The 16946-nt window shown below is 36.0% G+C and overlaps 1 protein-coding gene across 2 annotated transcripts; it reads right to left on the bottom strand.

The window, feature by feature from the left end:
• Window positions 1-935: 935 nt before the first annotated feature.
• Window positions 936-6780, bottom strand: LOC127811479 (protein NRT1/ PTR FAMILY 5.2-like). 2 transcript variants are annotated; one of them, XM_052351383.1, is made up of 3 exons: window positions 5942-6780; window positions 2875-3664; window positions 936-2584 (listed from the first exon to the last, which is right to left on the bottom strand). In XM_052351383.1, the coding sequence occupies exons 1-3, from the start codon at window positions 6057-6059 to the stop codon at window positions 1702-1704; spliced, it is 1791 nt and encodes a 596-aa protein (XP_052207343.1). In that variant the 5' UTR covers window positions 6060-6780; the 3' UTR covers window positions 936-1701. The 2 variants fall into 2 exon arrangements, with proteins under 2 accessions (XP_052207343.1, XP_052207344.1); XM_052351384.1 differs by lacking the exon at window positions 5942-6780 and adding an exon at window positions 4194-5903.
• Between the last annotated feature and the right edge of the window lie 10166 nt (window positions 6781-16946).

The raw sequence follows: 16946 nt of genomic DNA, 5'->3' as shown, positions 1-16946 counted from the left end.
AACACTACACAACTTTTATACTAACAACTAACTAACTTAAAAACTCCAATAAAAAAGAGTAAGCCAAACAGCCTCTTAGAATTTTGTTTGGAACATGTCAACCACTTCAAAAAAAAAAATAAGTTACATAACTTATAAACTAAATGAATAACTTATAAGTGATGAAACCGAACCCTCATAGTGCTCTCGGGGCAACCATTTCATGGCCTTCTCATCCAAACACAGGACGCACCTTATGTAAACCCCCTCTGGACACGGGATATCCATGGAGATTGCTGGGCACAAGACGTGTATTATAAGATCTTGATAAAGATTTATTGCTTTCAAGGCAACCATTTCATGGCCTTTTCATCCAAAAACAGAACGCACCTTATGTAAACCCCCTCTGAACAGAGGAAATCCATGGAGATTGCCCCATAACTGGTCATCAACATAGATGGTATGCACCGAACAAAACAATCTTTTGGCTGATCTGAACAAGTAGAAATCTTGCTGTGTCGCTGTGTAACTTGGATCAACTTGTTGGTCCCTTTACGCAATACAATGGCCACTCAAGAAGAGGTAAATTGAGTATTTAAATACTTATTAAACCAATTCCTCTATTTTAAAACTCTTAAAATTTTCTTATACATAAAATATACTTGTTATAAATATATATGTTGTTTGAAAATGATAATAATATAAATATACATACAACCACAATATAAACATAAGATATATAATGATTCGGTGTCTCCAACATCTACTCCACTCTCTTAAGGTCAACCCGACACTTTGAGGTTCCACTAAAATCACAACTAGGTTTCCACACAAGATCACCTAGTAAACTTATACACCCCAAGATTTTCCCCTTACCTCATTCTGAAAACTATTATAACACAACAACGCACCTAGATTACAATGGGCTCTAGGATACCACTCACAATCCACAATAATACAAATAATCGATCTTATGTCCAACACACTTGGATTAAAATGGATACCAATACAAGAACAATATACAAGGCAAATATACAAATACAACAATACAATTTTTACCACATTTGGAGAGAATATATCCTTTGTCTTGGGCTCCAAAAGATATATCTTTGAGCTTCAACCTTAGATTATTTTTCTTGAGTGCTTGAGAGCTTGGATGTGCTTTAGAGTGATGGATCTTGATTGTGCATTAGGCTTCTCCAAATTTCTCATTTTGATATTTATAATGGAGCTTCCAACGGATCTTTAAACGGTTGAAAAATTCAACTATTGGAGTCTAGCAATCAACTGTTTTAATAGGCAGTCAACTCCGCGACACCCATAGTCGACTTTTGCTGTCGACAGTCGACTCTCGCTGAACCCACAGTCGACTTCTCACAGATAGTCGATTCTCACTGGCCTACAGTCGACTGGCCAAAATCCACTCTCGGTTATTTTGAGTCTGCATAAATAATGTTTGACTATGTCGACTGATGAACATCCACAGTCGATTGTCTCTCATCGAAAGTCGACTCTTAGTCTAGATTTTTAGAAAAATAAAAAAAAATTAGTTCGTTTTGATACATAAAATACTATAATACTTAAAATATATTTACCACCATAAGATATATCAAAAATTCATTAGGAAATTTAAATATACTAAAAATAATTTTACTAAAATTATATTTTGTTAAATATCAAAATACATAATAGCTTTATTGGAGCAATTTGACTGAAGACAACTTAAGAGCCAGCAGGCTGCGGTTGGACGGGTACCGTCTGCGCTGGTCCACCCAATTCTTGTCTAAGAACTTCCATTGAATGGGAAACTTCAGCCTTGTAGACGTAGTACTTGGTCACTACCATGAAGAAAACGAAATTCAAGATGTTAAGAATACAGAAAAACGCGTAGTAGTAGTCGAGGTGAGAAGCATTGAGGTTATTCAGAATCCACCCTCTGTGACCATGCTTCTCTGTGATGTGAGCAACAGTTGAAAGAAGGAAGCTGCTGAGGAAGTTCCCAACTCCTAGCGTAGTCATCGAATAGGATGTTCCGAGACTCTTCATGCTCTCAGGTGCTTGATCATAGAAAAACTCAATCTTTGCCGTCTCTAGAAATGCATCAGCCGTTCCCATGAGCACAAACTGAGGGAGTAAGATGAATATGGTTAGAGGAACTTGTCCTCCACTTGCAACCACACCATGATCCTTGGCCACCCTTAGTCTGTACCTTTCCATTAGAGATGCAATTAGCATGATGATGATGTGGAGGACTAATCCAATCCCCATTCTCTGAAGCAGACTGATTCCTCTGGGATTCTGTGTCCATTTTTTCATCATCTTCACGAAGTACTGGTCATAGATCACCGTACAGACAAGCATGGAGATTGTCACAAATCCGGCTAGACTGGCCGGGGGAATTTTGAAGCCGCCAACATTTCTTTCGAGTGTGGTGCCTTGTTTGACGAAAAGGGTGTTTATTTGCGCGATCATTGTGCTTGGAACGAATGTCGCGACTAGGATCGGTATCATTCTCAGCATCTGCTTTGTCTCCTCCACTTGAGTAACTGAGCAGAGCATCCATGGACTTGTAGAACCTGTTCTTACACTGGCTTTGCTGAGGAACCTGCAGAAGAACATCTATTAGGAGAAACATGGGACTCAATGTAATGAAATGTGTTCTGTTTTGAATGAATTATTATGTAGTTGTAGAACAGAGCTATTTACAGAAAGATTGGTAAAAGTGATACCCCTATAATAAAATTAAGATTTGAACTCAGAATATCCTTTAACATAACGACAAGGATGGTAGCAACGGGATAATACTGGCCAAAAGCATGACAACCGGCTTCATTGTGGCAATATGTCAAACATCTTGGGTGCATTGAAATTAAATTCATATGAGCTGAAACAAACCTCAAGGTGGGCGTGGAATCAATCCTAAACTTTCCTTTCTTGGCGTACCCTTCCAAGTTCAGTTCGAAGAGTTCTTTGGGATCGCCGGGAACCGGCACTTTCCACTTCCTCGCGGCAGCGACAATGACCTTCGCCATCCTCGTGAAGGGACTTCCGGTGGGCACCCGGTGCCGGTAGAAGGGCGTGCCGGCCAGGAAGATCAAAATCGACACGGCCAGGCCGGCGGTGGGAAGCCCATATCCCAAAGTCCACCCCACATTATCCTGTATGTACACAAGAACTGTGTTGGCGAAGAGCGTGCCGGTGAATATGCTGAACATCCACCAGTTGAAGAAGGAAAGCTTATGAGCCTTCTCCTTGGGCTCGAACTCGTCGAACTGGTCTGCTCCGATGGTCGAGATGTTGGGCTTCGTCCCGCCGGTGCCGACGGCCAGCGTGTAGAGTGCGCCGTAAAACACTGCTCGTTGAAGCGTTGAGGCCTTCTTGCAGTCGCCGGATTGGACGGCGGCGGCCGAGCATTGAGGCGGTTTTAGTCCGGGGACTGAAACTGCCAACGTTAGGACTGACATACCGGAAAGATAAATTGCTGATGCGATGAGGAAGGTCCAGTAGCGGCCGAGATGGGCGTCGGCAACATAGGCGCCGATGATCGGAGTGATCCAGACGGTGCCGACCCAGTTGGTGACATTGTTGGCGGCGGAGACAGTGCCCTGATGCAGCTTCTTCGTCAGGTAAATTATCAGGTTTGATGATATGCCATAGTACGCCATCCTCTCAAACACCTCGTACACTGAAACAAAAACAAATACAATTTTGGATGGAGAAGAGAAGAAACCATTAGTGGCTTCCATGGAAGATGAAAAATAATCTCTTTATGGTTCGCGCGCGCGAGCGCGCACACACACACACACAAAGGATGCAGTCAAAAAATTTGGTATTGTCTTGCTTTAGTTAATGAATCGGGGAGTGACTCATAAGTCACAATCTTCCATCAACCCGAATTCGACACAGGAGACAAAAGCGTCTAATTGAGGGTTTATTGTGTGTACAGGCGACTCCGCCAAAGTTTTGATTACGGTGTCCATGAGACACTGCAGAAGTGTGGTCAGTACAGTTGTGTTCGATTGATCGGAAAATGAGACTTGTTATATATAAAACATAACTCTGCGTACGGGATCGATTGTTCCTCCCAACAATATATGTAACACCCAGAAATGTGGATGAAGCCATAGTACGTAGCAGATTCAAGCTCTGCTGGTTAGCTAGCTAGCTTCTTGATCTTCTTGTTGTTGAGAGAGAGAGAGAGGCAGAGGAAGTACCAACAACAAAGGAGCAAGCCTTCCATCGGCCTCTCTTGGAACTAAGGACAGGGTTGCCATTGAGATCCACAGTTCCATCCTCTGTGTAGCCATGGCTGCCAGCTTCTTCAGCCGCCATAATAATAATAGTATTAATCTTACTGGAGATAGTTCACTCGGTTATGAGGTCAGAAAACTCATCTATCTTTATTAATAATCCTATCTTTTGTCAACTTCTCCGCCTCTCTTCCTTGGAAAATTCTACACGGGACCAATCCATTGCCCCACTCGTGATGAGTGCGATTTTGTGCAACCCCCGTTAGTCTGACTCCTCTCCTCTCCTCTCCAACAAGTCACAAGCCGCCGTCATCATTACCGTCGCCTCACTTCTCACCATCACCGCTAAGGGGGGAAAGAAACGCATCCCCTATTTTTCTCCAGACCTCTCTTCCCTTCCTTTTTTTTCTCCAACAAGCCACTCATCACCTCGTTTCATTGTCTCGCCTCGCGCTATTGCCGTCATTGCCTTCTTTCTCCTCTCCTTTCGCTGCCATGTCGCCTCTCACATGCCGGCTGTCGCTACACACAACCTTCATTTCTTCTCATTTTCTCTCTCATTTCTTCTCTTCTTCTCCAGCAAACCTCTCATCGTCTTTCTCTCATCGTCGCCTCGCCTCACTGACCGCATTGAAGAGAGAGGATGCAACGATGAGGTGATGCGAGGCAACAAGGATGCAGTGATAGCGATGAGAGTAAGGGAAATAGAGATAGGGGAAAAAAAAGGCGAGAAAAAGATGAGAGAAAGAGACAACGTGGGTTAAGGGGATAGGAAGAGATCTCCAAAATGATTTTTTTACCCCCCCCAAACTAACGGGAGTAAAGTTACCCCCCATTATATGAGGTGCACAAAATTGCACTCACTCATGATCCAGGCCAACAAGAGAATGTCACGTCACGTGTAATAGAAGCCATAAAAATTAATTTTGTAGAATGGTAAAAAATTTTGAAAACGATCAAAGTCAACTCACTTTCTCTTTCTTTCTCTCCTCAATCTCTCTCTTTGACATTTCCTCAACTCTCTCTCTTTGACTACGTCTTCTTAGATCTAGCAGCTCTCTATCTCCGACGGCGTCTCCTCAACTCCTTTCTCTCTTCGATTTACCTAGTTCACCGACTCTCTCTTTCTTTCTCTCTTTTCGATTGTCTCTTTGGCTCCCTCCCTTTCACCGTTCACGAGAGCTCCTCAGCTCATGTTGTCTCTCATTGTTCACCACCTTTCGTCTCCTTAGCTCCATTTCTCTCTCCTCGTCGCCTCTTTCCGATAACGAAAGTCTCATCAGACCCCTCTTCGTTCATTGCCTCTCCCTCTTTCCAACCATTGTCTCCTCACTAAATAACATAACCAAGTGAATTATATATCTCGAGTAAGATTAATACTAATATTGTGGCGGCTAAAAAACTTGGCAGCTATGATAAAATTATAGATCTCGTGACTATTCATGAACTTTTAATTGAATATGTTTACGATTATCTAATCAAATTTATTAGTATTTACCAGCATCTAATTAAACATGTTTGCAAGAATTAATGAGATGGGTTTTATTGAGTTTAAATTCAGTTCATTTACAAATTGAATTTCAAAGTTAAACTCATTTATATTAACGAACAAGTTTTTATTGAGTTGAAGGGTTAGTCCATTTCAAAAGACTCTAACTCATTTACAACCTTAGAGAGAGAGAGAGAGAAAGAGAGAGAGAGAGAGAGAGTACCAACAACAAAGAAGCAAGCCCTCCATCGGCCTCTCTTGGACCTAAGGACAGGGTTGCCTTTGAGATCCACAGTTCCATCCTCTGTATAGCCATGGCTGCCAGCTTCTTCAGCCACCATAATAATAATAATAATAATAATAATAGTATTAATCTTGCTCGAGATATATACTTCACAAACTCTTGGTTGCCACAGCCTGCTGCAACTGCCCTCTATTTATATTAAGAGTGCAAGTTGACGCACAGCAGAGAATTCGTGATAAATTAATAATTAAAATATCACGATAAATTGACAATTAAAATATCGTGATATTTTCATTTGAAGGATGATAATTTCTCCCTAACTATTTTCCCCTCACATGCTCTCTCTCTCTCTCTCTCCACCGTCTCCAGCAACCAGCCACCGGATCCCTCTCGCCTCCGCCGCCGCATCTCCAGCAGCCGCCGGATCCTTCTCGCCTCCGCCACCGCTCACCAGCAGCCGCCGGATCCCTCTTGCCTTCGCATCTGCGTCGCCTTCTCCAGCAACAGCCTCTCGCTGCCAGCCAGTACAACTCCGGCCACCACCCGCGCCTCTGAGAAACCAAATCTGCAGTGGATTCAACGGGTTGGGACAAGATCCAGATCTAAAAAAGAGGAAAGAGATCTCTTGCCGCCGGATGTATAATTGTCTGATGGATGTATAACAATGTTTTGGTGTTTCATTCAGTCTTGTGCTGCTTCTCTACTGGCACAAATAATTTTTTTATGTGGCTTTATTATATATGTTGGGTAAAAACCAGCCAGCTGCTCTTTAGAGAGGAGAGTGGAGAGTGGTGTTAATTACTTTCTTTGGATTAGAAAATTTAATTTAATTATGGATGTATGAATTTTGATTAATTAGAAGATGATAACGATTTGAATTGTTTTTGGACAGTAAGGTGTAATTGGTAGTGTACTTGTTGTTGTATCTTCTTGGGTTATCTCATCCCTTCACTACTCTACTCAGACACTGTTTGTAGAAATAAGTTCGTAGATCTTATAACAGGTTAGATAGAAATCAGGGGATTGATTAAGGTTTTTTGAGGTAGGAAATAATTTGGATGGCTCTATTTCACTGTTTCTTATGGATGATGGCATGACGCATTGTTTTATGTTTTTTAAGAGGTAATATTTATAAATAATTTATATTAAACCCATCCATCTTTGGTCAACCTCTCCGTCTCTTGGATACACTGAGCGCACGTATAGCGGCGAGGAATATGTCTTCTTTGTCTTCATCATCGACAGAGGAACATGGACGCCACAAGGTCTGAATAAAAGAAAATTGACAAAGGAGACAAAAGAAAAGAGATATCCTTCCCTATAAGTCTTCTTCTTCGTGGAAAATATACATAATAAATAGGGTCACCATCATCTTAGCTAGCCTCGAAGGGATGGATAGCCCCATCTTCTCCCATTGTTTTAAGCCTTTCAACTTGTACTCCTAAAATATCTTCAAAAAAAGATTTGTCTTTGTCTTCCCCCCCAGTTGGGGGTTGAAGTTGAACGCTATTTTGGACCATCCGACCCCCCTTGATGAACGATGGATAATTTTTTATACTAATTTATACGATAAAAACAAAATTAATAAATACACTTTATCTAAAACACAGAAAAGATCTATTCATTTTTACCCATAAATTATATTTGTTTGTCCTTCAACTGGGATTATAAAATGGGTTTTGCCAATTAGTAGTCAAAAGCACTGCTCGAAATGCATTTAATGCACTCTGTTCTCATCGTTGAATACTTTTATTGTATTATATTTTAAAATATTTTATCAAATAACATGATCATGAGTGTAATAAATAAAAAATTAAAGATTTTCAAAATTAATTTTTCATGCAACACAAAAAAATATAAAGTAAGAGTTTCTTTTGTAGATAGGAGAACCTTCCCTTGGATCCTCTTTGGTGAAGATGTTGCTTGTTCTTGTTTTTCTAACTTCTCTTTGCATACCTTAGTGGAAGCTTCTTCTTCCTAGCTCCTTCCTTGTTTGTGCTCTCGCTCTCTCTCCATTCTCTCACACTTAGATTTCTCTTCTTCTAAGGATTGGAAGACGCTCTTGTGACCAAGGGCGGAGCCATGTATAGCTGCCCATCTTTAATAATTTTTTTTTCTATTTTCTCTCTCATCTACTCATAGAGTCACACGCACTGACGTCTCCTCTACTTCACCTACTCTATCTCTTTCTCAATCGCCTCTCTATCTCTCTTTCTCCTTCATAGCATCTCCTTCACCTTCTCCACTCGCACCGCACTAAAACAAGAGCCCACTTGGCCTCTCGCCTAAAAATCGACGTCTAATCTTTGATCCGACCATACTTTCACTATCAAAGTGGCCTCGATTTACAAGGAGGTAAGTCTTTTAGTTTTATCAATAATTATTTTCTGCACAAATCTATGATATATATATAAATATACACGCGTGTTACGTGAGATTGAAAGTTTAAGTTTAGATATACGAAAATTCGGCTGCTGAATTTTGTTGGTTTTTGAGTATGTTAGTCGATGGGGATAAGGGTGTCAGGTGGTTGTCTCTGATCGCCAAAAACAATCAACCACGGTGGCCGGTGACAACTGTCAATGCATTTACGCATGTGTTAGATTTAGTCGAAAGTTTAAACTTAAATCTACGAAAATTCGACCGTTGGATTTTACTTGTTTTTGGGTATGTGGGTTGATGAGGATAAGGGTGTTAGGTGGCTACCTCTGATCGCCAGAAATCACTGGCCACGATGGCCGATGGCGACTAACAGTGCTTTTATATGCGTTGGGGTTAGTCAAAAATTTAAACTTAGATCTACAAAGATTCAACCGTTAGATTTTGTTGATTTTTGAATATGTTGATCGATGAGGATAAGGGTATGGGGTGGTTGCTTTTGATCGCCGAAAATCACATACTACAGTGGCCTAGTAATAAAATTATTTTTCTTAATATTATATTATTTTAAATTTTCTTATACTATTTAATTTTTATCTACCTTACCTAAAATTTCGGCTCCGCCCGTGCTCGTGACCTCTATTCATACCCACAACACACACACTTGGACACCATTTCACCACTTCAGAAAAGGGTTTCAAATTTTTCAAAAGTCTCATTTCTTATTTGGTAAGAAACTTTAATTTCTCACCCTTTAAAATAAAAGTCAAAAATTAGTTCCAAGAGGTGCTTCCAACCTTACGTCCTTGCCTGCCGGGTTGACTCGCGGGTCAGCTCCCTAGCCAATAATTTTTTTTATATATTATATTATGTTACACGAAAACACTTCATAAGAGTTGTTTTTTTATTTTTAAAATATTTTTGAAACACTTCCTATTTTCATTTCGAACCATATTTTTACTTATTTTTTTTATAAAAATGTTCGTTTCCATATTTTCATTTCTTATCAAAAATGTTTTTCGTTTTCATTTTTATTTGTGTGCAACATATATACTATGTATGTACTTGTATATATATACACTCATATATATATATATATATCCCAGTGCCAAAGTCCAAGTGACGTGGGACATGCATGAGCCAATGGTCCAAGGATTTGAACATGATCACATATATATAGAAATATGCTCTATATATAATCATGCATTCTTATTAATGTTCAATTATTTTTACTTCTAGAATATGATTTTTTTTAATACAAGTTAAGATATTTAATTGGGTGACAATAACTTTTCAAGACCTTATCAACTCAAATCCAATCATGTTTCATTCAACCAATCTTGAGGACCCCACATAATATCCATAGACACATTTAATTGGAATATGTATATGAACATAAATAGTCTCTCCTAGTCAGTCCATTTGCGCTGCATATTCCATTTCCACATCACATCCATGGACTAAGCGGCTTGCATAGAAAAAAGCCGACTCCATTTGGCTGCATCTTAAATTCAGTCTTTGTAACAATAGTAGTCTCTTGGACTAGCTGACACCAACCCTTCACGTGATTATTGGTGACTTGTACCCCTTGTACTGGTAGTATTATACAATATATATATATATATAATAATAATTGGTGGTGACTTATATAGACTTTGATTTTGAGTTTTGTGAGTTTTAAACGCGTTTTTTAAGTCTCATATGGTCTTTTTATGTCCATTTTAATTACGTTTAAGGAGTAAATTAATGGACTAATAAAACTCTTTTAAAAGTCTAACGAGAATCTGATTAATCTCTTAAGAAATCATTCACCCGTCACACCATTAAGATTGACTAATCACAGTAGTTACTAAGGAAAAGTTTCTCAAACTTAAATTATTTTTTTAAAAAATATATAGAAAGCACAATAATTGTCACATAAAAAACCTACCCACCTTCTAGATTGCCGACCATAAAACGTTAACAAATGTGAGCTTATATGAATCATTGGCGTCACAGTGAACATTCAATGACGTGATGGTAGGTTATTCAAAGTTTTGTGCTGAGGGCCTCGCGCCGGGTTTGTTGAATCTTAAATTAATCATTATTGATTCTTATCTTTACATGCATTTCATACATATATGCATAATATTAGATGGACAATTTTATCACAATAATTTAGATGATAATTAAATTTATCGAAATATTTTGACACTAAAATATCGTAATATTTTTAACTCAAATTTTTTAATAACCGTCCAAAATCATGCCTTCATACTCTCTTTATCCTTTCCCCCCCCCCCCCAATTTCTCTCTCTCTCTCTTCTTCCCCCTCTCTCATTCATTCTCTCTCCCTACTCATTCTTGCCATCCACGGCTTGGAAGTCGTTGCCATCAACGTTTCTGCTCACCATTCTAGCTGTCATCGACATCTCCATCTCCTTCTCTCTCTCATTTTCCACATTTCTCTCTCTATGTGTTCTTGTTCTCATCATCATTGCCACTGACAAAGCCGCATTCACTGCCATTGAAGCCATCGCCATCAACGCTTCTGGTCATGGTTCGCCTTTGTCCCAGCCTCCATCGCCATCTGCCCCTGCCGTTCCAGCTGCCGCCAACGCTTCCATCTCCCCCCATTTCTCTTGTGGGTCTTTTGTTTTTGTCTGTTGCTTCTTTCCTATCGTCGTCCACCTCCGCCGCCAATGCCTCCATTTTCTTCTCTTTCTCTCTTTTTCTTTTTGGCCTCCATCTCAGCCAGTCACTGTTTGCCTCCACCGCTCGCCGTCAACACCTCCATCTCTTCTCTCTCTCTTTGGATCTTTTGTTAAACTAACACATATATAAATATATAATATATTTACTAAAAATATATTTGAATATAATTTTGGGTTAAATATACATATTTTCTAAACAAAAATATAGACTAAACAGGAATAAAAATAAATAATATATTTTGGGTTAAAATATATTTTTATGTTATTATTTATTTCTTTATTTATTTATATTACTTGTATAAACGTGAAATATAATATTATGATTTTGTTTAACTTTATAGACAATTTTTGATCTTTTAATTCAAATAATATAAATAAATAATAATATAAAATATATATATAATTATTTATACATAAGATAATTAAAAAATACATAAAATTTTATGTTTTGTATGAATGATAAAGAGAAGAAATATAATTGTATTGTGATGAATATAAGAATATATCTTTCTATTAGAAATAAATATTATAATATTTATGGTTTATAGTTTGATTTGCATTTTATAACTTAAAAAATAAGACAAAATTACAAAATAATTTTTTAAAATAGCAAGCCAAACTATACTCTTAAAATTTTCAATATGTTATAAGTCAAAATTTTTAAAAGTAACAAAATAGGTGGGACTTGGGAGACCTTGGAAGATAATAAAAGGTCGATGTTAAAGGAACACCATGAATTCAACTGAAAAAATAAAACCAAAATATAACTATTTTTTCCTCTGATCAAAAAGTTTGTCTTTCTCTCTCTCTCTCTCTCAAACATGACAAGGAAAAAGCCAAATGTCTACGAGAGGAGAGCTGCATCAAACAAATTTGTTTTTCCTTGTCCACTATTCTCCACTTGTTCAGAATAATTGGCCTCTTTCAAAACTCTCTCATTTGCTGAAACAGGTTTAAATAATTTATAATTCTAAATTTAAATAATAAATAATTAGAAAAAAAAAAACAATTTATAATCTGAGATTTTTTTTTTTATATATATATAATCTCATATTTAAGCCTTCAACTTTGAGAAGGGATCAGAAAAAAAAAAAAATAGCAAAAAATATGGAAGTCCATGTTTTGGTTTTGATGTTTCACAAAATCCCATATGTTATACTTTATCTTATATAAACAAAATCAATTTTAAACCAAAATAAAATTACATTCAAAACAACTAATTATTTCTTTGGAACATTCTCTTCATGGAGATTGAAAAAATAACATGATTTGTTTCAATTACATTGGCCAAAATACTTTTCAAAAGTCAAACCTAAAATAGTTGGAGAAATCAAAGCAAATTTATGAAAAACATGACATAGATTGTCGACCGGTTATATGGACATGTCGATCGTTTAGCCTCAAGTTGTTGACCGACCATAATAGGTTGTCGACCGGTTGCAAAGTATGTTCTCTGTAGTTTGTTGTCGGCTGCCTCTGCATCTGGTCCTGTTGATCGTTCTTGGATAACGGTCGATCGCCTTGATTCACCTATTAATTGATGTTTAAATTTTTGCACTAACTTATCGACCGGTTCAATGAACCTATTAACCGTTTTGATCCCAGACAACTTGTAATGACTAGTTTTTCAGTGTATTTAATGCAGCTCAACCAACTCCAACAACTCAATTTTTGGCTTTTCTCACCATCAACAATAAATACCAAATTGATGGACCATTTAAGAGGGTTAGAGCGGATTGAATACTCAACTACCAACTGTCAAGATCATTCATTGTGCTTTAAATTATAAATTTCTCTCATTCTTACTGTAAAAGCTTTGTGTGCTTATTGCTTATTATTATTTCAAGTCTTGTATATTGAGAGAACCTCTCATTCTCATTTTGTTGTATTTCCTAGCATCTTTGCTAGAGGGCTTACTCATTGAGTAGGAGGTTTGTATTGTCTAGTATTTTTGCTAGAGAGCCTATCTTGAAGATAGAATTTTTCATATAATGGATTGATTTTTAAAATCTTTAGTGAGAAACTAAAGTAGTGGATTAAGCTTAAGTCAAGCCAAAATACTATAATTCATTGTGTTCATCTTGCGTTTATGCTCTTGTTCTCATTGCTATTTTCGGTGCACTATCTTGATATTTCTCATTAACATTATATCTTATTTTACAACAAAAGACATCTATTTTTCACTAAAATTTTAAGATATTCTATTCACCCCCTCCCTTTTGGTGTGTGCCTTAGCACATTATTACTATCGCATGTAAACCATTGTTGAGTTGTTTTTCAACTCGTTAGAACATTAAGTCTTCTTTGCTCCTTGGTCAAATGTTCAAATAACAGTGAGAATAATGTCTATAAAATGCAAAAATGACTCAAAATAGAAAGAAGATCTTGTGAAGGATCGATGAACTTTTAGAGCAGGAGGAGACACACCAAAGACGTGGGGGTGATGCTCACTAAAGGTGGAAGCTTCACACGATAGAAAGACAGAGAGGCTTCGCATGCTGGAGGTGGAGGCTTCTCGCAGTGGAGAGAGAGAGGGGCTACACACGCTGGAGGTATAGGTTTCACACGGTAGAGAAAGAGGGAGAGAGAGAGAGATAAGGGAGGTTTCGCATGCTAGAGATGTCATATCTAGACCAAGCGACGTTACTAAAATCTGGCAGGAGAAATGATAGAGCAAACAACGTCATCGAAATCTGGCCGATGGAATTTGGCAAAAACAATATCGTAGAGAGAGAGCGGGAGATAATAGGTGAGGTGGAGGAGAACTCGACGAAAATTGGGGTGTCTGAGAGAGAGATAGAGAAAGAGAGCACGCACATTGCAGAAATTGGCGACAATGGTGGAAAGAGAGAGAATAAGGAAGAAGACATGGGCATGCTTTGCTAATATTGTCAAGGGTAGATTTGTAATTGTGTTAGGAATATATGTGTAATTTTAACCTGGGTTGTCAACCAAATTGTCACCCAGATTGACCATGTAGAATTATCCTACATATATATATATATATATATCACTTACATTATATTTGTTAGCGTAATGTTTCTAAAATGGGTGAGATAAGTTTATATTAAAATAAAATTTGAATGCTTTCTAAATTAAAATATAAAATGATTAAAATAAGTTTGAAAAGTATTTTAAGATTTTTATTAAATTATTTGTTAATTTTTCTTAAATGCACTAGAAGACACATGCGTAATTTTTTTTTATTTGTAAGTATCAAGATAAATTTATCTAGAAGAGAAAAATAAATTTATCTAAAAAAATTCAAATAAGAAGTCATGTGGCTTCTTTTTTAAAAGTTATTATATAAATTTAATAAATAAAAAATTATTTTTGTCTAAAATATTTTTCATATCTTACTTTTTTAGATCTATATCTTGATTAACAAATATCATCTAAATAAAAATAATACCCGATTATTAGTTTAGTGATGAAAGAGGGACAAGAGATGATCCAAAATTTTAAAAATTAAATTAACCTAGAGGACTGAAATTAATTAAAATAACCCATATTAAAAAAAGTTAAATAAGAATTTAGAGCATTCTAGTAAGTGTAATTATTGTGATATAAATAACCTAAAATTTAAGAATATGTTTTGTAAATAACCACATATTCAATCAATTCAGGTTGTTTAGTTAAAAAAAAAAAAACTAAAAGATTAGCACTAAACCCAAAAACTGTAACCCTATATAAATATATATATATATATCAAAAGCAAATCACATGGATCAAATCCAATTTGAATGCGGGCCGGCCCAATATTGGCCCAAAGTAAAACCAAATCACATTATCCCATTCATTCCCAAGCTCGAAGACCTTTAGATGAAATGAAAGCAATTAGAGAGGGAACACACTCATCATATCTTGAATTAATTTCTGGGGGCACCCTTCAGTTCACCATATGGTTTAAATGAGAATTATTGCTGCCATCACATGTGGCAGAAAGCTGAAAATTTTAGGCATATATGTACGTGCATAATTTCATGGTTCATATTTTTGCCATCCATGTGATATATATGTGTTGCAATTAATTGTCCAAATCTAGCCACATCCATATTTTTGCTCTCTTAATTTCACCTTTTTTTTTTTTTATCTAATCGTTCAAATTTTTTGTTATTTTAATTATATTTTTATATTTATATTTTTCAATCATTTTAACTCTTGTATTTTGACATTTTTTTTAAACTAACTCAAATTTTTTATTATTTTAATTATTTTTTATCTATATTTTTGAATTAATTTAATTTATATATTTTGACGTGTAAAAAAAATTAAATTGACTCAAAAATATAGGTATACGAGTATAATTAAAATAATAAAAATTTTAAATCATCACATAAAAAAATATAAAAGTTAAATTAACTCAAAAAAATAAATTTAAGGGGTGTAATTAAAATAATAAAAATTTAAAATAATTATAAAAAAAACAAAAACAAAAATATAAATTTACCGTCCAAATCTTAAACATATAATTATCACATGAAAAGAAAGATTGTGCCTCCTCCTTTTTCTTTCGTTTCGACTTGGAGTTTTGGGGCGCTGTTATTGGATATGTTGGTCTCTTAGAGCCAATCTAGTCTCAAATTAACCTTTTATTTTCAAAAAAAAAAAAAAAGTACATGAAGCAACAGATAGCCTAGCTTAAAATTCCTGCCAACTTTTAAGTGCATGTTTGACCAAACAAATAGGGGTAACATTTTGTCTTCTAGGCCTTTTTTTTAACTTTTTCATTGCTGCTCCATGTCATTTCTGCATTAAAATACTAGCTGTTGAACTGGTGGGTAAAATGGGATTGTATCTCCTATTTTGTATTCGATTTAGGTTACAATTAATGTAAAATTTGTTGGTTTAGGACATGATAAATCTTAGATAAATAGATAGTTGGAGATTTATAATTTATATAATCCATCTCACTTGATAAAATTAAAATTTATAATTGTTATTGTTGTTATATATTCAATACAGTTTCATCGCTAATTAATGATAATGATACATGAGAAAATCAATGATAATAACTTAGTTTATAACAAATGGCCCATGAGAAAGGGAGCATTATCGGGTCCTATGTTAGGTCAACACTAGAAGTGTTAAAAGAGATCTAGTCACCTCATTAGTGACAAACATTGACATAGAACACAAGGGTGCTGCATCTCTGGGTTAATTTTGCTTAAAGCTGGCTGTACGTAGGAAGTGTCAGCATTGCTGTTCTTTTTGTAAGCATCACCATTTGTTAATTAATTAAGAGCTTGATTATCGTAATCTCTCCTTTGATTTGTGTATTTTTTATAGTATTAGAGGTCATCATCAGTTCTTTTTACACTTAAATCTATGAATCGCCCAGCTAAACAATTGCGATACACGAAACCCGAATTTAACTGTTCTGTTGATAAATGCTACTTTTCTTTAAGAAAATGTAGTGAACTTAGTCCAACACTTGACATTCTGGATTTTGCAAGATATGGCCAAACAATCTGATTATTGGCCCTAACAAGTCGTTGCAGTACTGTCTACCCAATTGAGGACACTGGCCAGTCACATTGGCTGTATTGTCAAACAACCAACAATGGATCCATTGAACTATTTGTTAAGCTTTTTCTGTTCGGTTGTTTATATAACTTGAAAAAAGCACTGAAGCCCATAACTGTATAGTTACAAACGAATAATTCTGCCATTGAAAGAATACAATTTTTTGTAATTTATTCTAAAAATATTTGTTTTAAAGATCCCAAACATTTCCATTTGTTTAAGAAGAATATAAAGTTGACATTGTTTATATAGAGAATGGGAGTGATCAAAACAATAAAGTAATAAAATAAAGTAACAACTATATATACCCTTCACTCTCAAGGTATATAAAATATAAGATACACAAATTTACATTTAGTTTTTGTGACATGGCATAGCTTATTAAT

The sequence above is a fragment of the Diospyros lotus genome, chromosome 10 (genome assembly GCF_014633365.1).
Source record: "Diospyros lotus cultivar Yz01 chromosome 10, ASM1463336v1, whole genome shotgun sequence".
Lineage (NCBI taxonomy): Eukaryota > Viridiplantae > Streptophyta > Magnoliopsida > Ericales > Ebenaceae > Diospyros > Diospyros lotus.
The sequence above is the reverse complement of the archived record's forward strand: the minus strand, read 5'-3'. Positions and strand labels throughout refer to the sequence as shown.